The sequence below is a fragment of the Oncorhynchus mykiss genome, chromosome 10 (genome assembly GCF_013265735.2).
Source record: "Oncorhynchus mykiss isolate Arlee chromosome 10, USDA_OmykA_1.1, whole genome shotgun sequence".
NCBI classification, from domain to species: Eukaryota; Metazoa; Chordata; class Actinopteri; order Salmoniformes; family Salmonidae; genus Oncorhynchus; species Oncorhynchus mykiss.
The window spans coordinates 27305596-27330588 of record NC_048574.1 but is presented as its reverse complement, the minus strand read 5'-3'; the positions used below and the strand labels follow the sequence as shown (position 1 = coordinate 27330588).

The window sequence follows — 24993 nt, the reverse complement described above, 5'->3', positions numbered from 1 at the left end:
TACCTTAGAGGGAATTTCATTTTAATGAAGCATCATAATACATTGACGTACAGTTGGAAAGTAATCAGCAGAATTCAAATCATTAACATATTTACAGGTGAAACGCATTCAACTGATGCATTAGTCAGTCAGAGAACCTTCAACAATAGTGCATCTAATTTACAATATGGCCCGTCACCTTCCACTTACAGCACCTCAAACATTGTGGTGAGTTGGTTTCATCTGGAGTTCTTGCTTCTGGTCAATTGTTTCAGATTGTGTCATTTTAAAATAACTAGCAAAAGAAATCAAACCAAAGCATGAGTAGGCATCAGAACCCTTCAAATAGGCTAACATGACTAGACAATGAGAGATGGGCAAAATCAGTCACTTTCGCTGTGGGGTCCATCTTAAACAGTCTCAGCTGTGCCAGTTCCCCACTCATTAGCAGGCAAACGTGCCCTTTCTTGTCCAGAGAGATGCTTGGCGTCGCTAACCGTCATGGTCATCTGCTGCAAACTCAGGGCACCACTGGAGAAAGATGGGCAAAGTTAGTGGTTGCACAAAATGCGTACACCTTCCTAAGCATTCGTCTGACTCGGGTCCACAAGTTAACCGACATTCCTGCTGCTAGTGTTGCCTTGACACAACTGGGGGTTTCTGTGTAAAGGGTCATGCGTCTCGGGACAAACGTGACTTGTCGGACCAGTTTTTTTTATTTTTTAGGCAAGTGCTCATGCAACTGCTTGCTGGCTTTGAGGTCAGCCAGCTTGACGTTGGAGTGCACGCTGTGCGGCGTGGCGTCACTCAGCTCCTCAAACTCACCCTCCCTCGAGGCTGTGGACAGAGCAGTCACTTCGGCTTCAGTCGCCATCCTGTCTGTACAGAGTGCTGTGCCCTTATTTGGGTTTCCCATCCCCAGTTATGAGTCATATCGTAATCAGAAATTTAACGAGCAATTTCGGTACAACTTTATGAATGATCGTTCGACATGGTGGGATATTTGTGCCGATAAAATGTATTATGCGAGAAGTAGTGGTGAAAATGCCTTAAAGCGCAAATATTGCTATAATATCGTCACCCTATATAGTGTGGTCCTCCCATTATGACTCGACACCATGCGGTTTTAGGCTACAGATGAAATAATTTATGACCCTTTCCAATAAATATCAAGCGTCTTATTTTAGTGAAATTATCAATACTTTACTGCCGTTTGACGAATATAATACTCACTCCTATCATCTAGCCTACCCGCACTGCTTCTGCGAGCTGTTGGCTAGACCGTGTCAAGACCAGAGTAGGCACATTTGAATGCGAAGCGAAAAATACATTGTATGCACTGTCAACACTCAGATTTTTTATCTGCAACAAATCAGTTCTGGGAAAATGTGCTGATTTTGCATAAATCTGCCACCAATTGGATGGAAACCTAGCTGTTGCCTGTTACATATAGCGTCAATATAAATTCTCCAAATTGAAAATGAGTAATGGGTTTTCCAAATCAGCTATGTACATAACCTGATGGTTACAAAGGAATTCAATAGGGGTTTGTGTTACTGTATAAAGACATGCAGAGGAGAGGGTGTTAATTGAGGTTACAATTACTTACACTGAGGCTGCTCTTGGACTGAAGGCTCCATAGACATCAGTAACTGAACAGACAAACATTGGCATATTAGTTATTACAATGTGTATATCCCACTGAACAAAAATATTAAATGCAACATGTAAAGTGTTGGTCCCATGTTTCATGAGCTGAAAAAAGATCTCAGGAATGTTTGCCAGAATTTCATGTTCATATCTCTACTAAACGTTGTTTTAGATCATTTGGTACTACATCCAACCGGCCTTGACCATGTGTATGATAACCAGGTGTAACCACGCTAGCCCAGGACCTCCACATCTGGCTTCTTCACCTGCGGGATCATCCGAGACCAGCTACCCAGACAGCTGATGAAACAGTTTGTACAAAATGTCAGAAATCGTCTGTGGCTCATCTACCTGCTCGTTGTCCTCACCAGGGTCTTAACCTGACTGCAGTTCGACTTCAGTGGGCAAATGCTCACCTTCGATGGCCACTGGTACGATGGAGAAGTGTGCTCTTCACGGATGTATCCCGGTTTCAACTGTATTGGGCAGATGGCGTGTATGGCATTGTGCGGGAAAGCAGTTTGATGTCAACGTTGTGAACAGAGTGGTAGTGGTGGGGTTATGGCTTAGGCAGGCATAAGCTACGGACAACGAACACAATTGCATTTTATCGATGGTAATTTGAATGCAAAAAGATACCGCGATGAGATCCTGAGGCCCATTGTCGTGTCATTCATCCAATGCCATCACTACCTGTTTCAGTATGATAATGTACAGCGCAAGGATCTATACACAATTCCTGGAAGTTGGAAATGTCACAGTTCTTCCATGGCCTGCATATTCACCTGACATGTCATCCATTGAGCATGTTTGGAATAATCTAGATCGACGTGTACGACAGCATGTTCCAGTTCCTGCCAATATCCAGCAACTTCACACACAGCCATTGAAGAGTGGGACAACATTCCACAGGCCACAAACAGCCTGATTTAACTCTTTACAAAGGAGATGTCGCAATGCAGGAGGCAAATGGTGGTCACACCAGATACTGGTTTATTTGATCCACGACCCTACTTTGTTTTTACGGTATCTGTGACCAGATTCATATCTGTATTCCCAGTCATGTGAAATCCATAGATTAGGACCTAATTTATTTATTTCAATTGACTGATTTCCTTATGAACTAACTCAGCAAAATCTTTGACATTTTTGCATATTTATTTTTGTTCAGTTTGAGAAATCCTGAGCAGTCAAGCTTTATATTTCTCTGAATGGCAAGAGACGTAAAATTGGACTAAGAAGCAGTGCACATACAATGGCATAGATGGTGTTACACGGAATGGCATCTGTCAAATAGTTTCTCTGTATGCTCTGCTCCTGTATGCAATGACATCTTAGCGCGAGCAAATGGCCTTACCTCTGCTGTGTTTTGATTGACTGATAAACCAAGGAAATCTGCAGACTCCTGCTCCATCTCAGTCAGTGGTGGAATCTACAAAACAGTACAAATTCTCAATTGCACATGATTTTGCCACCCTAACTTTGAAAAGGGCCAATTGACATTGTCGGATGTACGTGGAGGGAATGGGCTACCTCAACGTCAGCAGTCTGCTGTAACTGTTGCACCAGCTGCACAGTGGTGTCGAGGTGTGCTCGAATGGAGTCCATTGACTGCTTCTGCTCAGCTGCAATCTCCTGTACTTGTGTGCACAAGGCCGCATGCCTCACCTTGATGGCAGACAGGTTCTCCAGCAGCTTCACAGGGTTTTCCTGTGGTCAGACACGAGTCAGTCATTGATTTGACAGACTGTTGGGTAAATAGACAAATGGAGACATCTGTCTGCATGCCAGAAGTTCAAAGATGTATAAGATGGCATTGCCTTCTGTGGATAGAGTGGAAAGGTGTTGGGTGACTGGTCTGAGGACATGTTTTGTAACTAAGTACTGTGGCATCCATGTATGTATTCACCTCTGCTGCACCGTTCTCTGGAGCACTTGTCAGGAATTCCAGCCTCAGCCGTTTCTCCATGTACTCCATGTCAGCCTCTGCCTTCTGGAACTGAAAGGACAGTTGGTTTAGTGTACTGCAAGCCTGACAGAGTGGAGTAGAGTCTCTACGCCTTACAACAGATCATTATAACACACAGAAAATCATTGCATGTACAGATCTTCACAACTATGAAGATAAACAAAATGTGCAAAAAAGTTCAGTCACATCTTTCCAAGACTTCAGCCACAAAATTGTTGCCTCACAAAAGGGTGTATTAAATGGTCTTGAGATGCATAGTGCCTTCGGTAAGGCTTTATCCCAAAAACTGAAGCCCTATAAGAAATATTGCACTACTCTGAACAAAGTGGACAGCAGAGACAATACTGATAGGGTTCCAGGACTTCCAATCCCATGCGTGTCACTGTCAATTTTGTGATTTAAAAATATTTTAGAGGTCAGTAGGCACAACACATTCAGAAAACTTTTGGGACAAGCAAAAGTATTTTATTTTTGGACAAGTTCAGGTAGATCCTCCTCCTAAAAAGAAATGGAAGCTGACTGATGGGACATCAGTTCCAGACTTGCTTTGATAGATTGCAAGTGAGGGAATGACTTGGAAGAGTAAGATTATTGCATAGTTGGCCTGCATTTAAATCATGCTCAGGAACTCTGGCGAATAGTAAGTATTTTTCAAACCTCCCTTTCTGGGCTGATGTGTCAATGTGTAGTTCATACATGCAGAATTGCCATTTTACCTGAATTAGCCACAAAATCCCTAGTTTGAAAGCAACTGTTTACTGGAAGCTATCCAGTGCCATTTTGCTTACATTTCCCTCCCACGTGGGCCAGCCCCCTAGCAATTTGAGTTCCAGTCAATGAGATTCAGCCACTCGCCATTTGAGTGACAGCTAACAAAGAGCAATGACGTGGTGCACATATCGGCATATAGATAAAGTCTGTGGACACCCCTTCAAATTAGTGGATTTGGCTATATCTGCCACACCGGTTGTTGACAGGTGTATAAAATCAAGCAGACAGCCATGCGATCTCCATAGACAAACACTGGCAGAGGAATGGCCTTAGTGAAGAGGTCAGTGACTTTCAACATGGCACCGCCATAGGATGCCACCTTTCCGATAAGTCAAATTGTAAAATTTCTGCTGTTATTGTGAAGTGGCAAATTCTAGGAGCAACAACAGCTCAGCCGCAAAGTGGTAGGCCACACAAGCTCACAGAACGAGACCGCAGCGTGCTGAACCGTGTAAAAAGTCTCCTCGGTTGCAACACTCACTGAGTTCCAAACTGCCTCTGGAAGCAAAGTCATCACAATTTTGTGGTAAGTTTGGGAAGGCCCTTTTCTGTATCAGCATGACAATGCCTCTGTGCACAAAGCAAAGTCCATACAGAAATGGTTTGTCGAGATCGGTGTGGAGGAACTTGACTGGCCTGCAAAAAGCCCCGACCTAAACCCCATCAAACACCTTTGGGATGAATTGGAACGCTGACTGTGAGCCAGGCCTAATCGCCCAATATCAGTGCTCGACCTCTTTAATGCTCGTGGCTGAACGATAACAAGTCCCCACATCTAGTGGAAAGCCTTCCCAGAAGAGTGGAGGCTGTTATAGCAAAGGGGAACCAACTCCATATTAATTCCCATGATTTTGGAATGAGATGTTCAACAAGCAGGTGTCCACATACTTTCATGTAGTACACAATTTTCAGGGACCACTTTTGGCTTGAGCGCTACTTTAACTACAGCTAAAAAAGTATACAACAGTACTGGATAATAAGACGAAGGATCTTCATTGTAGATTTTAAACAAACTTTTTAATTAAACAACACACCCTGCTCAGCCCTTCCTTGGGGTGCACTGTTATTCAGCACACTGTTTCAGTAAACCCCAGAAGAGTTCCCAGAATTTTGCACTTGAGGGTGCCAGCTTTCAACACAGTGTACATTTGTTGCTGATTCCTGTGTCAGTGGTCTTTGCTGTTTTCAGACGCTTTGACAATACTATTGCACTGCTAGCTGTCCAATACAGTAGTGCAATGAAGTCAGAGCACCTGCAAACAGCTTTGTTGTAAGCAACTGTTCACAGCTACACCTTGCAAAACCTATCATTGGGAATAATCCCTGGCCAATGCCCTTTTAACATTGCACTGCTTTCATTGAAGGGTCACCAGTAGTACAATACAAAAGGGGCACTGGACAGACAGAAAACATAATGGATTCCTCTTTATCCTGTTCGTTGTCAGCCCTGAAGGATAGACAGCCAACCTCCTGTCAAACTAAAGAATTAGCTACACGACAAACTTGAATTTGATTGGCTGGGCCAGATCAAGTTATGATTAAATAATCTAAAACTACATTAATAACTGTTTAGCAAGCCAGTGATCTTCTGCAGTGACAAATAAGTGCAGCTAAGTGACTAAGGGGAGCCGAATAATAAACTTATGTAACATAATTGAATAACGTTACTAGTAGTATCTGGCTAATGTTTTAACAGTTACATACTGTAGCTAGCTACGTTTACTAGACTCCGTGATTGTGAGCTGCAACTTAATTAATGGTCAACAACCAATTTTTACAACTTTGATAACGTAAAAACTCGCTTTTAAACATCAACGGTCACCTACAGCGCGCACTCGGGGACACGGAATACGGCCTCTTCGCAGGCGCAGTCTAGTACTCGCAGTCCTCGTTGTGAAACGTGTGGCAAACAAGCTAACTAAATAAACACTGAAATGGAAAGAGAGCCATGGTAATGCAATTTTTGTTTGCCTTGTGGTGTTCTTGGCGGAAACACTCGCATATTATTATGTTCGTGTTTTTCCTTTTCCTGGAAATTAATCAATTCCGATTAGAATGGCAGAACATTTGAATTTAGATCCTCGCTACATTGCCGTTTTTCACGCACAGGTCATTTGCTCAAACAGCTCATTGGAGACCACATAATACAATGTATCTAAAGACTAGGAACGTAGGTTTACTTTCGCTGCTTTAGAAATAAATCTATTTGATAAAACACAGCTTACCATCGCCTCCAGTTTATCAACTGCTGTCTCCATGTTAAATAGTTGACATTCCTCATGCAGCCCCGTGAATATAAAGCCACTGGTCTGATTCATGTAAAGCCTGCTGTGATTGGTTACCTGTTAGAAATAGTGGCCGCAGATTGGTCAATTGAGCGGCACCGCAGTAGGGGGAAAAGGGAGAGTTCATAAAATGGCGTTCTGGACACTGGATGGATTTACTGTGGTATAATAAAAATTGGAGACTGCGTTCAAGATGTCCGACCGTTGTTATCAAATTAATCTACTCATGTTCCATCACTAGAATAACAACTGGTTCGCATTCGCCGATTCATGGACTGGCTATACTTCTTCTTCGATGATATTTAACGGCGGTTGGCATCCAATATATGTTGATTTACCGCCACCTACTAGACTGGAGTAAAACACCCGTATACTTTGCTTGAAAAAATAAACAAATACCCTACCATCAGGGTTGGGGAGTAACGTACAAAACCGGTAACTGTAATCGGTTACTATCAAAAATATTGTAATCAGATTACAGATACTTTGAAAAAAGGTGCACGTTTTTAAATTTGTTCCGCCTGGGTGAGTCTGACCCTAAATCGGATACCACTATGATGACACAACAAAAGGGGTTGATGGATCGCGGGAAAATATCAGAATTTTGGCTTTTGTAAGCTACAGTCCAAGCTATGTCTTCCAATGGTGCGATTGCTGTTGGCATCCAAAAATTATCCAATTTGAATAAACGCTTGGAGGTAAGGATGACAGCAGAGGTATAATCTACCGCGATACGGATATCTCTTATTATGGATATCTACATAGCGCATTGATGTGAATCACACCTGCGCTCTCGTTGAGCTATTTGCGCCTTACAGATTTTGGTTGTTGTGGATTGCTGTTCACAAATCTAAATGTGTATTCGAACCCAATAATGTTTGAATTCAATCACTTTTAAGCAGCCTGTCAATCATTTGTTTTTGAAACCAGTGGACAGCCAGTGAAGATTATGCTCTTGCAGCTGCTGCATCGTGCGTATCCCAGCCTATGGAATAAAAATGGGGCTTTTATTGTTCAATCTAATTCATGCTGATACAAAAAAAAGATCCATAGGCCTAATGGACACGTGCTCAAACTCACACACTCTTGAAAGACTTAGGGGCAATCTGTAGTTGCTACATCCATTTTTTGATATATATATATATATATATATATATATATATATAAATGTGCTTTTCTTTAAAAACAAGGAAATGTCTAAGTGACCCCAAACATTTGAATGGTAGTGTGTGTGTGTATATATATATACACACACACACACTACCATTCAAATGTTTGGGGTCACTTAGACATTTCCTTGTTTTTAAAGAAAAGCACATTTCTTTTGGCCCTTAAAATAACATCAAATTGATCAGAAATACAGTGTAGACATTGTTAAAAAAACTTTATTTAACTAGGCAAGTCGGTTAAGAACAAATACTTATTTAAAATGACAGCCTAGGAACAGTGAACTGAACTGCCTGTTCAGGGTCCGAATGACAGATTTGTACCTAGTCACCTCAGGGATTTGCACTTGCAACCTTTCGGTTACTAGTCCAACACTCTAACCACTAGGCCAACACTCTAACCACTAGGCTACCCTGCCGCCCCGATGTTGTAATGACTATTGTAGCTGGAAACGGCAGATATTTTTTTTAATAGAATATCTACATAGGCGTACAGAAGCCCATTACCAGCAACCATCACTCGTGTTCCAATGACACGTTGTGTTAGCTAATCCAAGTTTAGCATTTTAAAAGGCTAATTGATCATTAGAAAACCCTTTTGCAATTATGTTAGCACAACTGAAAACTGTTGTTCTAATTAAAGAAGCAATACAACTGGCCTTCTTTAGATGAGTTTAGACTCAAGAACAGTTTCTTTCCAGCTACTGTAACCCTGCTGAACTCTGACACGGCACTAGCCATATCCACTCGCCCACCGCTTAGTACTGCCTCTTGAGGGACCTTGTTGCACTCTCTCTTCACAGTACTACTGGACTCTGACATTGCTTTGCAAAGTCTGATTAAGGACATTATTCAGTTGTACATGTCTACATTGGTAACCTCATTGCTGCTATCCCTGCATTTCAGTTGCATGCTTCCTTGCACTTTCAATTTGCCTTCATTGCACATTTAGACTTGCCATTTGCCTTCATTGCACATTTATACATCCCACTTAATTACATACATTGTACTTAATTGTTTTACTTGTACATTTTTTGCACTTCTGGTCAAATGCCAACTGCATTTCGTTGTACTGTATTTGTTCAATGACAAAGTTGAATCTAATCTGGAGCATCAGCATTTGTGGGTTCGATTACAGGCTCAAAATGGCCAGAAACAAGGTCCTTTCTTCTGAAACTCGTCAGTCTATTCTTGTTCTGCGAAATGAAGGCTGTTCCATGTGAGAAATTGCCAAGAAACTTAAGATCTCGTACAATGCTATGTACTACTCCCTTCACAGAACAGCTCAAACGGGCTCTAACCAGAATAGAAAGAGTGGGAGGCCCTGGTGCACAACTGAGCAAGATGACAAGTATATTAGTGTCTAGTTTGAGAAACAGATGCCTCACAAGTCCTCAACTGGCAGCTTCATTAAATAGTACACGCAAAACACCAATCTCAACATCAACAGTGAAGCGGCGACTCCGGGATGCTGGCTTTCTTGGCAGAGTTGCAAAGAAAAAGCAATATCTCAGACTGGCTAATAAAAATAAAAGATTAAGATGGGCAAAAGAACACAGACACTGGACAGAGGAGCTCTGCCTAGAAGGCCAGCATCCCGGAGTCGCCTCTTCACTGTTGACATTGAGATTGATGGTTTGCGGGTACTATTAAATGAAGCTGCCAGTTGAGAACATGTCTGTTTCTCAAACTAGAGACTCTAATGTACTTGTCTTCTTGCTCAGTTGTGCACCAGGGCCTCCTACTCCTCTTTCTATTCTGGTTAGAGCCAGTTTACTCCAGGGCCTCTGTACACCTATGTAGATATTCCATAAAAAGTCAGCCGTTTCCAGCTACAATAGTAATTTACAACGTTAACTATGTCTACACTGTATTTTAATGGACGAAACAAAAAGTGCTTTTTTAAAAACAAGGACATTTCTAAGTGACCTCAAACTTTTGAACAGTAGTGTATATCCATTGATTCTTGACTAATATAATTTATAAATGCCTCAAACTTAGTTCAACTGTCACACTCCATGAAAACCCCAAATATAAGCTTGTTTTTCTCCAATGTTTGTAAATGTAAACAAACACTGTATAACATCATAAGTGGTTAAAATAATAATTTTGATATCATGGATGGTCAGTACTTGCATCCATAGTTATCTATTAATCTGAGATGGTTACATTTCTCAAGGCCCATCCCTCAGCTTTTTACCAAAACAAAGGTGGGGTGAACCTTTTTGTTATTGTTTCATCTGTGGATTTGCCCTTTAAAATATATCAAAGTGTCACCAACAAAAAGGTAAACAATAGGCCTATAGCAAATGCACCAAATGGCATTCATTTTTCACATGTAAATAGCACTATTCAGTAGCGCTCAAAGCATGCCTGTCACGCCCTGACCTTAGAGATTAGGTCATGGTGTGATTTGGGTGGACATTCTATGTTCTCTATTTCTTTGTGTTTGGCCGAGTGTGGTTCCCAATCAGATGTAGCTGTCTTTCATTGTCTCTGATTGGGGATCATACTTAGGCAGCCCTTTTTTTCCCCCTCCTTCAGTGTGGGATCTTGTCTTTGTTTGAGTGCATGTAGTTTGCATGACGAAGCTTTTCGTTCGTTGTATTGGTTTTCTTGGTGGAACATTTAAATATAAAGGATGTACGCCTTCCACGCCGCACCTTGGTCTCCTTCCAACGACTAATGTTACAATGCCTTTCCATGAGCACAGCAGCATTTATTTTTCAACTCAAATCAATGAGCCCGATCAGTCCTCCATGACAACGAAATCATAAACAACAAAGTAGGGCTGGCTAATAAATCCTTAGTTTTGGGGTTATGCTCAGGTAAAACAATTTGGCTAATCTATACTTCCATATTTCCAAGTCCTATTCTTGAAGATCAAGGGTTATAACATTTATTGGAATGACTGGAATCCTGATATACAGTGCCTTGCGAAAGTATTCGGCCCCTTGAACTTTGCGACCTTTTGCCACATTTCAGGCTTCAAACATAAAGATATAAAACTATTTTTTTGAGAAGAATCAACAACAAGTGGGACACAATCATGAAGTGGAACGACATTTATCGGATATTTCAAACTTTTTTAACAAATCAAAAACTGAAAAATTGGGCGTGCAAAATTATTCAGCCCCCTTAAGTTAATACTTTGTAGCGCCACCTTTTGCTGCGATTACAGCTGTAAGTCGCTTGGGGTATGTCTCTATCAGTTTTGCACATCGAGAGACTGAAATGTTTTCCCATTCCTCCTTGCAAAACAGCTCAAGCTCAGTGAGGTTGGATGGAGAGCATTTGTGAACAGCAGTTTTCAGTTCTTTCCACAGATTCTCGATTGGATTCAGGTCTGGACTTTGACTTGGCCATTCTAACACCTGGATATGTTTATTTTTGAACCATTCCATTGTAGATTTTGCTTTATGTTTTGGATCATTGTCTTGTTGGAAGACAAATCTCCGTCCCAGTCTCAGGTCTTTTGCAGACTCCATCAGGTTTTCTTCCAGAATGGTCCTGTATTTGGCTCCATCCATCTTCCCATCAATTTTAACCATCTTCCCTGTCCCTGCTGAAGAAAAGCAGGCCCAAACCATGATGCTGCCACTATCATGTTTGACAGTGGGGATGGTGTGTTCAGCTGTGTTGCTTTTACGCCAAACATAACGTTTTGCATTGTTGCCAAAAAGTTCAATTTTGGTTTCATCTGACCAGAGCACCTTCTTCCACATGTTTGGTGTGTCTCCCAGGTGGATTGTGGCAAACTTTAAACGACACTTTTTATGGATATCTTTAAGAAATGGCTTTCTTCTTGCCACTCTTCCATAAAGGCCAGATTTGTGCAATATACGACTGATTGTTGTCCTATGGACAGAGTCTCCCACCTCAGCTGTAGATCTCTGCAGTTCATCCAGAGTGATCATGGGCCTCTTGGCTGCATCTCTGATCAGTCTTCTCCTTGTATGAGCTGAAAGTTTAGAGGGACGGCCAGGTCTTGGTAGATTTGCAGTGGTCTGATACTCCTTCCATTTCAATATTATCGCTTGCACAGTGCTCCTTGGGATGTTTAAAGCTTGGGAAATCTTTTTGTATCCAAATCCGGCTTTAAACTTCTTCACAACAGTATCTCGGACCTGCCTGGTGTGTTCCTTGTTCTTCATGATGCTCTCTGCGCTTTTAACGGACCTCTGAGACTATCACAGTGCAGGTGCATTTATACGGAGACTTGATTACACACAGGTGGATTGTATTTATCATCATTAGTCATTTAGGTCAACATTGGATCATTCAGAGATCCTCACTGAACTTCTGGAGAGAGTTTGCTGCACTGAAAGTAAAGGGGCTGAATAATTTTGCACGCCCAATCTTTCAGTTTTTGATTTGTTAAAAAAGTTTGAAATATCCAATAAATGTCGTTCCACTTCATGATTGTGTCCCACTTGTTGTTGATTCTTCACAAAAAAATACAGTTTTATATCTTTATGTTTGAAGCCTGAAATGTGGCAAAAGGTCGCAAAGTTCAAGGGGGCCGAAACTTTCGCAAGGCACTGTATGCCTAATAAAATACTTAAAATGGTAGGCTTACCAAGTGTCTCTGTTTGTCTGTGTGTGTGTGTGTGTGTGGTGACTTAAAGAATAGTAAAGTTAAGGCCTCAACATCTTGCTGAATTTATCTGAACTAACATCTATCTGAATTTCTGTCAGTGTCCATTTTGAAAGTGCTGAACAAATAGGCTTACCTCATCGCAGCTCGTGATTGACTGTAAACCCTACCACTTACCTCTCAAATACTGCCATCAATCCACGGTTTCTGGTTGGGGAATGTTTTAATAGATGCTGTGGGTACAACATCACCAATGCACTTGTTAATAAACTCGCTCACCGAATCAGCGTATTCATCAATGTTGTTGTCCGCCGCTATGCGGAACATATCCCAGTCCACGTGATCGAAGCAATCTTGAAGCATGGAATCAGATTGGTCGGACCAGCGTTGAACAGACCTGAGCGCGGGTGCTTCCTGTTTTAGTTTCTGTCTATAGGCTGGGAGCAGCCTATATCTTAATGTAAAGATATAATTTAATCGTATTATTGTATGTAGTAGAAAGAGATGGGTTAGAAGAAGCCTGCATAACCAACCCATAAAGTAAAATTTAACATCCATATATTGCCACCTTTGTAAACTTTAACATTGATTAATCCTGCAATAGATGTCGTTCAATTGGTAACATCCATTTTTGTCTTCTTCTAATGCTTCTTAAGGGGAAAGTAATCTAAAAGTAACTGAATGTCATCAGATTACGTTACTGAGTTTGGGTAATCCAAAAGTTACGTAACAGATTACATTTAGAAAGTAATGTACCTAACCCTGCCTACCATCTAACACTACACTCACAATTTTTTTTAAATAAAAAATAACACCACCCTACTCCACTATTTAAATCTATTTAGTCCTACCTCAGGCCAACAACCTGAAAGGACGGGACACCACCACTTAACACACCCTGTAACTCTTTGGATGTCAAGTCTTGCACACCCAAATACCTCTCTGCAGCTGCCACCACAACCTCAATTTTCTGCGACTTACATTCCTTGCAGTACAGTTGATAACCATTGCTATAAATGCAAGAAATCCAATCTTACTGAAACAAAGTACCAATCAAAAGTTTGGACACCTACTCATACAAGGGTTTTTCTTTATTTTTTACTATTTTCTACATTGTAGAACAATACTGAAGACATTAAAACTATAACATAGCACTAATGGAATCATGTAGTAACCAAAAAGTGTTAAAAATATCTAAATATATTTTATATTTGAGATTCTTCAAATAGCCACACTGTGGGAACTCTATCAAGACTGGTGGAAAAGCATTCCAGGTGAAGCTGGTTGTGAGAATGCCAAGAGTGGGCAAAGCTGTCATCAAGGCAAAGGGTGGCTATTTAAAGAATCACAAATAGAATATATTTAGATTTGTTTCGCACTTTTTTGGTTACTACGTGATTCCATATGTGTTATTTCATAGTTTTGATGTCTTCACTTATATTCCACATTGTAGAAAATAGTACAAATAAAGAAAAACTCTTGAATGAGTAGGTGTTCTAAAACTTTTGACTGGTAGTGTATATACTAGGCGGTGTCAGAGGAAGGCCCCAAAAAATTGTCAGACTCCAGTCACCCAAGGCATAGACTCTTTTCTCTGCTACCGCATGGCAAGCGGTACCGGAGTGCCAAGTCTTGGTCCAAAAGGCTCCTTAACAGCTTCTACCCCCAAGCCATAAGACTGCTGAACAATGAATCAAAGGCCACCCAGACTATTTTCATTGACCCCCCCTTTGTTTTTACACCGTTTATTTTATATGCATAGTCACTTTACCCACACCTACATGTACAAATTTCCTCAACTAACCTGTACCCCCGCGCATTGACTTGGTACCGGTACACCCTGTACAGTGCATTCGGAAAGTATTCAGACCCCTTGACCTTTTCCACATTTTGTTACGATTACATTTAAATTTAAAAAAGCATCATCAATCTGCACACAGTACCCCTTAATGACAAAGTGAATTAAGTTTTGTAGAAATATTTGCAAATGTATTAAACCTGAAAAACAGATCCTTATTTACATAAGTATTCAGACCCTTTGCTATGAGACTCGAAATTGAGCTCAGGTACATCCTGTTTCCATTGATCATCCTTGAGATGTTTCTACAACTTGTTTGCAGTCTACCTGTGGTTAATTCAATTGATTGGACATGATTTGGGAAGGCACACACCTAAGGTCCCACAGTTGGCAGTACATGTCAGAGCAAAAACCAAGCCATGAGGTTGAAGGAATTGTCTGTAGAGCTACGAGACAGGATTGTGGCGAGGCACAGATCTGGGGAAGGGTACCAAAACATTTCTGCAGCATTGGTGATCCCCAAGAACACAGCGGCCTCCATCATTCTTAAATGGAATTAGTTTGGAACCACCAAGACTCTTCCTAGAGCTGGCCGCCCGGCCAAACTGAGCAATCAGGGGAGAAGGGCCTTGGTCGGGGACCAAGAAACCAATGGTCACTCTGACACAGCTCCAGAGTCACTCTGGAGGTGCGAGGACCTTCCAGAAGGACAACCATCTCTGCAGCACTCCACCAATCAGGCCTTTATGGTAGAGTGGCCAGATGACAGTAAATGGCACATCAAAACCTGCTCCAGAGCGCTCAGGACCTCAGACTGGGGCAATGGTTCACCTTCCAAGAGGACAATGACCCTAAGCACGCAGCCAAGATTACGCTGGAGTGGCTTTGGGAATAGTCTCTGAATGTCCTTGTGTGGCCCAGCCAGAGCCCGGACTTGAACCCGATCGAAGATCTCTGGAAAGACCTGAAAATAGCTGTGCAGCGACGCTCCCCGAAGAATGGGAGAAATTCCCCAAATACAGGTGCGCAAAGCTTGTAATGTCATATCCAAGAAGACTGGATGTTCCGGTTTTTAGAGAAAATGGAAAAAGAGCCTGTGACATGACTTCCACCACTTATTTTTTTGTTAGTAAAAATAAATAAAATATTTGGTACTTTTACCCATTTTTCTCCCCAATTGGTAGTTCCAGTCTTGTCCCATTGCTTCAACTCCACTGAGAGCCATGCGTCCTCCCAAACACAACCCTGCCAAGCCACCCTGCTTCTTGACACACTGCTCGCTTAACCCAGAAGCACCAATGTGTCAGAGCAAACACCGTCCTGCTGGTGACAGAAGTCAGCTTGCAGGCACCCGGCCCGCCATAAGGAGTTGCTAGAGCTCGATGGGACAAGGAAATCCCAGCCAACCAAACCCTTTCCTAACCCGGACGACGCTGGGCCAATTGTGCGCCGCCTCATGGGTCCCGGTCACGGCCGGCTGTGGCACAGCCTGAGATTGAAATGGGGTCTGTAGTGACTCCTCAAGCACTGCAATGCAGTGCCTTGGACCGCTGCACCACTCCGGAGGCCCCCACGACTTCCACTTTTGGATGGTCACAGTGAGGGGATCCCATTAATCTGGCCCTGGCAAGCTTTTTGCACCTGGTGAAAGTTGATTGCATTCATTTTGGAACTGGGCTGCCTCCCTGGCGTGAGCCAGGTGCCCGTTCAAAGCCCATGGCGAAGTCTGTTCAAAACAAAAGAGGGGGGGAATTGGTAGTTTGAGAATTCAAACATATTTAAAAGATGTACTATACAGAAATCGCTCCGCCATTTCCTGGTTGATAAAATTGTAATAGTTTGTCTAATTTCAGTTTGTGACAAAACAAGCAAGTATAATGTAGAGAATCTGCATAACGGAAAATATTTTGTTATCTGTTTGAAGCTGGTGTACAAAACCAAAAGTAAAACAAGCAAAAGTGAAACTTAAAAATGGGAAACAGGACAGATCTCCACTTCTTAGACTTGCTGAAAATGAGAAGGACAGATCTATAACTCACTTTTCTTTGTCAGGTCGCCCAAAGAGTTACATATAGTATTGCATCTTTAATGGAAAAGAGATGTTGTATGTTTCTGGATGATGCACCATAATGCTCATGACTGAGCAGCACAGATTACTGTTCGATTTCAGAAGGGTGGACCTCCCTCACCGCTTTTGCCCGTTCACGTCACAGCCCGGTCCCCCGCAGCGCAGTATAATCAAATCCACGCAAGGCTACTCTCTATCTCCTGCCAAGGATTCGACTGCACCTACAATATTGCTTCGGTACTGCAGCTTAACCAAATCACAAGCAAGAAAGACAATTCCCATTGATTGCTCCATAGAGAAGACAAATTAGAAAATTACTAAAAATACACTTTAGTCATCATTATTTTGCACAAAACAGCAATTGAATTATTCAGTGGACAGCTGAAGATAAACATTTTATATTTATGCTCTGAGGTCATGACCCCAGCTAGCCAGGGTGTGCCAGTAGGCTTGTTTAGCTGTCCGCTGAACTCTGACAAGAGTTCCTGTGGCATGTTCACGCTATACTAGTGTCTGGCCTAGTGCGCAGGAAGCGTAATCCCAGTAAGAAAGATGGAACCATGAAACCAAATGTATTGAGATCAAATGTCAGCCCAGTTTCACCTAGTTCCATCCTCTCATACTACCCGCGACTGGACTTCCTCTCACTACTATATTTGGTGGTGAGAAAACATTCTAAAGGGATGATTCAGCTTTATAGCCCCTGTGACGTGTCTGGGTTACTCCTTCTGTCTCTGTGACCAAACAATGGATGTCTTGGTGGCAGTCTATAGTTCGTATTACACCCAAAGATTATGGATATACTGACAGGATACATCTCTCAGCCCTAACAATGGGAGTTGTTGTCTACAAAACAGCACGGCAGGCTGTTTAGCTCCCACCTATCCTTTCTCTGGATTGGTGGAAACATGTTATTATTCAAATATTTTTTGGAATATTCGATAAGGGTTTTTGACATCAACCTTATGTATTCAATGGAGAGAGAAGCTGTGCTACTACCCTCATACCATACCATTTTTTGCCATCGCGAGACAAATCCGATTGTGTTTTTCCTCAAAGTTTCCGGGATGTCACGTGTCCTACTTATATCAATACACTCGTAAAAACGTAAGCATTTGACGAAACTTCTATTCGATCAAGCCATTTGGTTCTTGGTTGACCAAATTCGACACTCATTGACCTTCCATACGAAAACTCCTTACTTGGTGGGCGAAACAACAAAAACGCCACCTGCTGGAGGGAGACAGATTTTCCGCAGAGTTGGGCCTCTCTTCCTTTTCCTCTCTGTTATACCTCTGTACTGGATTGGATGAACAGTGCAGAAGAGAACCTCCCCTGACAGCTTTTTTTCTTCTCGTCAAGACCAGTGGTGGAGTTCGTTTTGAATGGAAATTACACTTAAGGACCAATGGAATAGTCTAAAATGCTAAGATCTGGCCTACTACCTTTACTTGAGGAAATGCACTGCTCCAAAAAATAAAGGGAACACTAAAATAACACATCCAAGATCTGAATGAATGAAATATTCTTATTAAATACTTTTTTCATTACATGGTTGAATGTGCTGACAACAAAATCACACAAAAATTATCAATGGAAATCAAATGTATCAACCCATGGAGGTCTCCGTCTCATGCTACCACTAGAGTGAAACCACAGCCAGCATTCAAAAGTGACCAAAACATCAGCCAAGAAGCATAGGAACTGAGAAGTGGTCTGTGGTCACCACCTGCAGAACCACTCCTGTCTTGCTAATTGCCTATAATTTCCACCTGTTGTCTATTCCATTTGCACAACAGCATGTGAAATTTGTCAATCAGTGTTGCTTCCTAAGTGGACAGTTTAATTTCACAGAAGTGTGATTGACTTGGAGTTACATTGTGTTGTTTAAGTGTTCCCTTTATTTTTTTGAGCAGTGTATATAGGGGAACAATGGCAGGTTGCACATGGGATATTCATGACAGAAACCCTCCCACTGCCAACTCCCTTCCTTCAGGTTTTACTGGCCATCTTTCTATTGAATACTGTAACGTGGCGTATGTGGGTGTTCTACCTGCCTCCGTCCAAGGCCCGGGTTTTTGTGGCGCATGGAGTATCGTACTCACCTCTGCACTGCAAGATCATGATCATGATGATCATGATCATCAAGATCAGGACTCTGATAAAGTTATTATGCTACATAACATAAGTACTTGTTCATAATATTCCATGGCAGTTTGATTTTCTCTGACAAAAAGTAAGGTAAAAAACAACAACATTAAAACATAAAAAGTAACATTTTTTAAGAGATTTACATTCCATTGGTTGCAATCACTAGCTAATCATCTTTACACAAAAAATAAATTCCAATCAATGCATCACGAAAGTGAAAGCGATTGAGGCCCACTTTGGACACGACGTCATAAAGCATGATTGATATTCCATTAGCCCAATCATAACCGGAAATGTTCATATTTTAACCAATCAAACTGCATATGGTACAGGAAGTAGGCTGTCCCTGATAGTTAAGATAGGTCGCTTTTGCAAGCGGTCTGTTTCGACCGGCCACAGAGGTAGAGGACGTTGGAGTCACTGTGAAGAGGTTCAGTTATAAAGAATAGCCAACCCCTCCCTATCTAACATGTTTTCCCGCATTGCAAGACCCACACTTTGCATTGCTACCAGGAGCTTATCTACCTCCTCACAGGTAAATCATATATTTCTTTGTCAGCTAAGAGATGGCTAGTAATAGCGTAAATTAACTAGCTAACGTTACTAGCTAGCTAGCATGGTAGCCAGCTTGCTTGTCAGATTATTTAGCCAGCTAACTAGCTACATTAGCTAGTTATAACTTGAAATGTCACATACTTTGCATTAGTTGAGCCACATCAGAATGGTCTAGAGTTTAAAACGAGTCAATGTTGTCAACTTTAGCTATACTTATAACGTTAGTTTAATTAATTGGCTAGTAGTAGCTGACTAGCAAGGATTTGTAAACTGTTGATAGCTGCTTCCACTGCACTGTATAAGGTCAACTTGTCATGCTTGGTTTACTTTTGGGATTGGCAAAGGCAAGGCATGCGCAATTATGAGTGACAAAAAGAATACCATGGTAAAGGTGCTTTGATTGACAGAGCAGTGTTTTGTTCGGTTATCTCGAGCTTGTCCTTCGTGACATGTTAGTGAACAATTTCCGATGGCACATTCAATTTAATGAATTATTAGGAGGATTATTGGCCCAGTTTCTTCCAAATCCAAATTTTTGCTAATTAATCCATAATTAACACGCATGATATACTAAAACTACTGATAGTGTGCAATACAATAACATCACACGTCTTTACTACAAACTGTCTTAATTTAAACTCGTTTGAATTGAGTGTGTCAAGGATAAAATTAACACGATTGATAAAATCTTGGACAGTTTTGATCAATGTTTAAGATGTTCCTGAATGTTGGCATTGGCAAGGATAGTAGTAGTATAATTCCACAACATTGATCAAGAAGTAACTTTAACCTTATTAATATAATCAGAGCTGTTGAAAGATTCTGTGAACTTGAGTGTAATGGTGGCTTACATTCTTTCTACAGCTTAATGAAGGTTAAATTAAAAAATGATCCTTGAATCGCTCACTCTGAAATCCTGGCATCTTGTGGCCAACCATGAATAGTCAAGAGGTTGAATCCATAGTGTCCTGACCTTTGCCCTTTCTGTGAATGGTTTGTGGCCTACAAGAATAAATGTCATTTTCAGGTGAAACGTTTCTGTCCCCTTTTTGATATTAGAAAATTACAAGGATTGATTGTGCAAAGAAGTCCTACATGAAACTTGAATTATAAACCTTGGTCTAACAGACCCATCCTACAAAACCACAATTGAGTCAGTCTCATTCAAGCTTCTTGTTTGTAATAGATGCACATCTATTCTACAATAGTTTGTGCTAGAATTCGTCAGACACACAGGAAATATGTTTGGTTGTGTGATTGTCAGCAATATGACGTCGACGTTAAGGCTGACCCCATTTAGTCGATTGTTTGGTCAATATGCTGTTGGTTGACAGATTTGTAGTCAAGCAGTGGTAAATGTATGAAATGTTATGGCACACGAGACACCTGTCTGATTCACGCCTGTCTGAGTGTACTAATCCATTAGAGGCTGTGGGTATCACCAGTAGTACATTTACCGTTAATTACCATTTCTAATCTAGAATCTTTGTTTGGTTACGGTAATTTCTCTTAATGCATTCAATATTACATTCTTACCGTTCTCATTGTAGGAGTGGACACATTGTTTGCGGAGTGCTCAACCTAGGCTACACTTGTAAGAAAAAAAGTTTTGTTTTATTTCATTTACGAGTTGTCAATTTATTCATTGTCTTTGGTTTGGAGCGGTCCTGTCAATCTTGAGTAAAAACATGCACCTGATTACACATAGGCCTAGGCTACCTGGCCTGCATGTGTAAGCTTATAAATGTGCACATTTGGAGATCTGATACAATTTCTGATTTTCTTAACTCACCATCACTGTGGAGCTTCTCAAAGTAATGTTTTCTTTGCCTCAAACAGCAGGCAAACAGTTTGTTTTTACATCCATTGAGAATGACAGTAGTTCCTCAACGTAGCCTTTTTTTAAACAATATTTCCAGCACTCTTCCTTTTGATAACCACTCAGCATGAAAGGGAAAAAAATGTCATGCTCTGATCTGGTGGAAAAGTCATAAAAAAAGGCCTACCTGATAACTTATCACTTGCACAAATAGCCTACAGCTGTGTTTGTTTCTCAGGAGCTCACTGGTGCAGGAAACTGAGGGCCCAGAATATTTTATACATTGTTGCACTTTTGCTAGCATGAGCTTTGGGCCAGACCAAGTTAAGTTGAAACAATGTTCCAAGTTCCTTGCAGACAGGCCATGCGTAGCAATGTGATTTATAGGATATTTATTTTCATCAGGCTATTTTCTACCTGCAGGCTGCAATGTTTTTATTTTTTGGCTTTATGGAGGCTATTTTTACATGTTGACAATAGGTCGTTTTAGATTTGTATCATTTAGATATAATTTGTATTGACCACATCATTGATTTTGAGATGAAGACTTTATTATAAATTTAATGAAACTGTTCCATGAAAATGTGCATGTGAAAATCCTAACTGGCATGCAGTTCAGTAGAAATGGTATGATAACTTGGCACTCCAAATGAAAAAGGTTTCCGATAGCTATTACTGGCACTTCAGGAGCATAACGGCTGCGAAGGCCAGCAGCAGCGGGAGGAGGATGGGCATAAAGTTTTTTTTTCTTCTTCTGGTTAGGCTATATTGATCTCTGGCTCCCTCTTTAGTAATTTGAGTCTTCATTTTTAATTGCAGCGCTTAAAGCATCAGGCAAGCTCAGTAGTCTACATATAGTTGATTTTATTCAACATAGGGTGTGTCTATATATGGGAAAATACATGTTTTAAAAATTGACCAATCAATCGGGAACAAATTCTCGGTGGACCAATTTTTTTTTTTTTTGTCGGGGACAGCCCTATGAGATAGTCAGTGAAATTGTATCCTCTCCCCCTCAGAACAATGCCAAGGTGGCAGTGCTGGGTGCTTCCGGCGGTATTGGCCAGCCTCTCTCACTGCTCCTGAAGAACAGTCCTCTGGTGGGCGAACTGTCTCTCTTTGACATTGCCCACACACCTGGAGTGGCAGCTGACCTCAGCCACATCGAGACCAGGGCCCACGTCACTGGTAAGACACCTTCCTGCTGTACATCAACTTCACTACTAAAGTCTTAACACTGTGTAGTGAAATGATTGTGAAAATGTCCCTTTGGTTTATCTAATTTAACTACGATGATTCCTTCACTAGGTTACATGGGTCCAGACCAGTTGGACGCTGCACTGAAAGGCTGCAATGTTGTTGTCATCCCCGCTGGTGTCCCAAGAAAACCTGGTAAGTTTACCCAAGTTGACAATGGGATTCATAATGAAGAACATCATGCTTTCTTTCAATTGGAAGTGCACACATTACATTTAAAAATACAATTCTTCCAGGCATGACCCGTGATGATCTGTTCAACACTAATGCCACCATCGTGGCCACTCTGGCTGATGCTGTTGCCCGCAACTGCCCCGAAGCCATGATCTGCATCATCGCCAACCCTGTGAGTACACCACTACCTCTTCTCCAGAATTAACTCAAGCTCCTGGCGACTCACATTACTCTAGAGCAGCTCAGACGTCTATACAGTCGGATACCTTGGTGTTGGAGAAAAACACTTTTTTTTTGTTGCCAAAGAGAAGGTAGCACTGACTTTCAGGAATGGGCTTAATTTGAAAGGCAATCTATTTTCCATGCCAGTGCTGTTTAGCTCACTGATTTGTTTTGGTGCTTCAGTCACCACAATCTTAAATGATACAAGATCTAATTTGCTCTTCAACAATAAATGCTTAAATATTCCATTGATTGTGTAATGGCTGTTTAGTGTACATCAGAAGATAAATGCCAGTGATAGTAACATGTGGTTTGAAATAGCTGACAGTTTTGTTTAATCCATAGGTCAACTCTACTATTCCCATCACATCAGAGGTGATGAAAAAATATGGTGTCTACAACCCCAACAGAGTGTTTGGTGTCACAACATTGGATATCGTCAGAGCCAATGCATTTGTCGCAGAGCTGAAAGTAAGGTTTGAGGACCTCAAACATTCCTAATGCACCCTATACTCACCCTCTATACCTTTGACACACAGGAATGATCTCAAAGTTCATGGGCGTATCACCCTGAACGGAACAAAGTTTATGTTTGTATCTTACAGATGATTGTGGAAGAGTAGATAAACACTGCGTGACAAAGCAAAAACATTCACACCTAGAGTTGGAATTGCCTACTTTGTAGTTTGCTCAGAGCAAGGCTCTAAATGTGCTTGGGTGCATTCTATACAACGTTTGCATTGTAATAGGTTTATGTTGTAGGGAATGTCTCCACTTAAATATTTGGTTGTCACCATGATCCAACTGCATAACATTTTTAAAGTAGATTTTTTAAAAACATTTTCTTTAAGTTAATGCTAGCCAGCTAGTATCCACTCATTGATTATTGCATAGGCAATAATATTGCATAGGCAAGATGGCTGACTGTTTGGTGTTTCATATTGCAGGGCCTTGACCCAGCACGTGTCAATGTACCAGTGATTGGAGGTCATGCAGGAAAGACCATTATTCCTCTCATCTCACAGGTAAGAATAAGGGCCTTTTCACAGAAATAAAAAATCCAATACCTGAACGATTTCCTTGCAATGACACCAGTAGGACTAAATCTTAATCTAACAACAAAAATGACACACATTTGCCAATTTTTAGGGGTTTGAGCTGATCTGATATGCTGCCCCTGTTTTTGGAACACTTTTTTTTTATGGCTCCCTCTAGTGTTTGTAACATCAATGAATGAGTTGTCATACAGTGGGAGCCTGTGATTCAGAATTTGTTAGTCTGTGGCTTTAAGAAATTCCTAATTCATGGTCATTTTAAAATTCAGTTGGAAAATGAATAGGATAAGGTTCAACATGAACAAGGCTTTTCCTGTGAATAACAATACACCTTGCACACGCCACTCTGTAGGCAACACCCAAAGTGGAGTTCCCAGCCGACCAGCTGTCTGCTCTGACCGCTAGGATCCAGGATGCTGGCACTGAGGTTGTGAAGGCCAAGGCTGGAGCAGGTAGGCAGTGTTATCCGACGGACTTGCTGATTTTCAATGAAAACTGTCCTTTAAACGTAATGAATGTTTGAACCACTCTGATGAGCTCTAACTGGCAAACCTACGTGTGTTCAGGCTCTGCTACGCTGTCCATGGCCTACGCTGGGGCTAGGTTCACCTTCTCCGTTCTGGACGCCATGAACGGAAAGGATGGCGTTGTAGAGTGTGCGTACGTAAGGTCAGAAGAGACCGAATGCAAATACTTCTCCACACCTCTCCTCCTCGGGGTAAGTCCTACACCACCTTATAAACAGGTTTATAAGTTGGAGACTGAAATTGCACCTTCTGCTTATTGTTGATATTAATGCTGTACTTGTACTTAATTCAGGTTCCTATTTGAATGACACACGACTTTGACAATCTGAAGTGATAACCAGAAGGAATATTTTTGTGCCCTTTTAGAAACACGGAATTGAGAAGAACCTTGGCCTGGGCAAGCTGTCAGCCTTTGAGGAGAATCTGGTGGCTGATGCCATTGGTGAGCTGAAGGGCTCCATCAAGAAGGGCGAGGATTTTGTTGCTAACATGAAGTGAGCAAAGTTTGAATCTGTGGTTATTTATATTGTCCAGTCACTTAAATGGCAACAAGATCTCTCCAAAATCCAAGTTTCATCATGCCTGATGACGAAATAGCTGTTATCAAAAATGTTAACTGATCATAAATGTTAATAACACTATCAATAAACAGTTGACCTTACATCTTGCACTGGATCAATGTATGTTTGAGGGATTTCTTCAACTTGTAGCTCTTACATAGATGTTCAAATGACTCCTGTCTGCAATCTAGATTGTCAAAGTATGCTCCATGTAACTATGCATGGAATTATTTGTAAAGTAGTATTTTGTCTTTACCCATCAACCCAGAACTATTCTTGTGGCTTTTTTCAAAGGTAGAAAGACATCTCTACACCATTTACATTTTGCGTTTGAATAGTGAAGGGGTGGGGGAGGGTGGAAATGTACACTAAGAATTCCAATGTGCAAGC

The 24993-nt window shown here is 41.3% G+C and overlaps 2 protein-coding genes across 3 annotated transcripts; one reads left to right on the top strand and one right to left on the bottom strand.

The window, feature by feature from the left end:
- Positions 1 to 4: 4 nt before the first annotated feature.
- On the bottom strand, positions 5 to 20920 carry LOC110533584 (spindle and kinetochore-associated protein 2). 2 transcript variants are annotated; one of them, XM_021617944.2, is made up of 6 exons: positions 20782 to 20920; positions 3539 to 3628; positions 3163 to 3339; positions 2987 to 3061; positions 1589 to 1631; positions 5 to 510 (listed from the first exon to the last, which is right to left on the bottom strand). In XM_021617944.2, the coding sequence occupies exons 1-6, from the start codon at positions 20782 to 20784 to the stop codon at positions 500 to 502; spliced, it is 399 nt and encodes a 132-aa protein (XP_021473619.2). In that variant the 5' UTR covers positions 20785 to 20920; the 3' UTR covers positions 5 to 499. The 2 variants fall into 2 exon arrangements, with proteins under 2 accessions (XP_021473619.2, XP_021473618.2); XM_021617943.2 differs by lacking the exon at positions 20782 to 20920 and adding an exon at positions 6595 to 6972.
- On the top strand, positions 18767 to 24718 carry LOC110533583 (malate dehydrogenase, mitochondrial). The gene is made up of 9 exons (XM_021617942.2): positions 18767 to 18969; positions 21828 to 21996; positions 22117 to 22200; positions 22302 to 22411; positions 22807 to 22932; positions 23409 to 23486; positions 23869 to 23968; positions 24083 to 24234; positions 24410 to 24718. The coding sequence occupies exons 1-9, from the start codon at positions 18904 to 18906 to the stop codon at positions 24539 to 24541; spliced, it is 1017 nt and encodes a 338-aa protein (XP_021473617.2). The 5' UTR covers positions 18767 to 18903; the 3' UTR covers positions 24542 to 24718.
- Positions 24719 to 24993: the final 275 nt, after the last annotated feature.